We start from the raw sequence: 1649 nt of genomic DNA on the forward strand, positions 1-1649 counted from the left end.
TAGTCTCCCATTTTCTATAACCTATTAGTCTCCCAATTTCTAAAAACTTTTAGTCTCCCAATTTCTAAAAACTTTTAGTCTCCCATTTTCTATAACATTTTAGTCTCCCATTTTCTATAACCTTTTAGTCTCATATTTCCTATAACCTTTTAGTCTCCCATTTTCTATAACCTTTTAGTCTCCCATATTCTAAACCCAATTAGTCTCCCATTTTCTATAACCTGAGTCTCCCATGTTCTAAATCCTATTAAGGTCTCCCATTTCTATAACCTATTAGTCTCCCATTTTCTATAACCTATGTCTCCCATTTTCTATAACATAATAGTCTCCCATTTTCTAAACTCTATTAAAGTCTCCCATTTTCTGTAACATGTTAGTCTCCCCTTTTCTATAACCTATTAAAAGTCTCCCATTTTCTATAAGCAATTAGTCTCCCGTTTTCTATAACATATTAAAGTTTCCTATTCTCTATAGCATACTAAAGTAAACTATTTTCTATAACCAGGTCCAAATCCCCGTTGTTGACTCGACCATCTGCAGGACTTTCTACGGCGAAAGCGCCATAAGCGACGGAATGGTGTGCGCTGGCAAAATCACAGGAGGCAGCGGATCCTGCGAGGGAGACATGGGAGGTCCTTTGCAGTGTGAGGGAGTCCTGCAAGGCATATACTCCTGGGGGAAGGGCTGCGCTGAGCCAGCTTCACCAGGAGTTTATACCAAAGTGATTCACTACAAGGAATGGATTGAAGATTTCATTCTTATCCACTGAAGACAAAATACCAAATGGCTCCGAAACAGAAATCAGACTCGACATAGAAATTAACTTTGTATTTTAACTGATATTCTCTTTTCTAGTGTATATCAAAAGTTCAATGTTATCTCTGACTTAAAACGAAATGTTTCTGTTTATTTCCCTTCAAAATTCCACAGAAGAAAGTTATTTAACATGAAAAAATAAGTATGAACCGAGATCCCGTACCTAATTTACCTATGAAATTTATAAACGCCAAGCCTTAGGGTTGACAATCATTCATGTATTAACAAAGAAGGTTTAAGTATATCACAATCAATTATTGTTTTAATTGCAATCTGAATTTCCTCAAAAGATTGGAATAATCGCATGTAATTTCTAAGGTCCTGTAAGTTCTTTATTATATCCTCAAACTATCATTTTCCGATTACCACCAACCTACATATCCCAACATGATTGGGGGATAACTGCAAAGTTGCGATGTGCGGGAGATAACACCCGCACTCACAAACCCGATTCCCAAACGGGGAGCCCCAACCCGATTCCCAAACGGGGAGCCCCAACCCGATTCCCAAACGGGGAGCCCCAACCCGATTCCCAAACGGGGAGCCCCAACCCGATTCCCAAACGGGGAGCCCCAACCCGATTCCCAAACGGGGAGCCCCAACCCGATTCCCAAACAGGGAGCCCCAAGCCGATTCCCAAACGGGGAGCCCCATCAATGTTAGATATGTAGGGTGGTAGTACTGTACAGTAATCAGAAGACAATAGTTTTGCAGTTGATAACATCAGAACAATATAACAAGAAAGCTAGGAGAAAAAATGTCTTTTCCTGCAAAAATGGCTGGGTGAAGACTTAATAAAAAAAATGAACACCCCACCAATAACCTTGATTCCC

The 1649-nt window shown here is 39.9% G+C and overlaps 1 protein-coding gene across 1 annotated transcript in view; it reads left to right on the plus strand.

Moving 5' to 3' along the window:
• Positions 1-897, plus strand: part of LOC137649772 (trypsin-1-like) — a 22647-nt gene extending 21750 nt beyond the window's left edge. Inside the window, exon 6 of the mRNA XM_068382722.1 lies at positions 506-897. Coding sequence (XP_068238823.1) covers positions 506-769 — 264 coding nt within the window. The 3' untranslated portion in view covers positions 770-897. The remainder of the gene's footprint in view (positions 1-505) is intronic.
• The last annotated feature ends 752 nt before the right edge of the window (positions 898-1649 follow it).

This window comes from Palaemon carinicauda, chromosome 11 (assembly GCF_036898095.1).
Source record: "Palaemon carinicauda isolate YSFRI2023 chromosome 11, ASM3689809v2, whole genome shotgun sequence".
Taxonomy (NCBI): domain Eukaryota; kingdom Metazoa; phylum Arthropoda; class Malacostraca; order Decapoda; family Palaemonidae; genus Palaemon; species Palaemon carinicauda.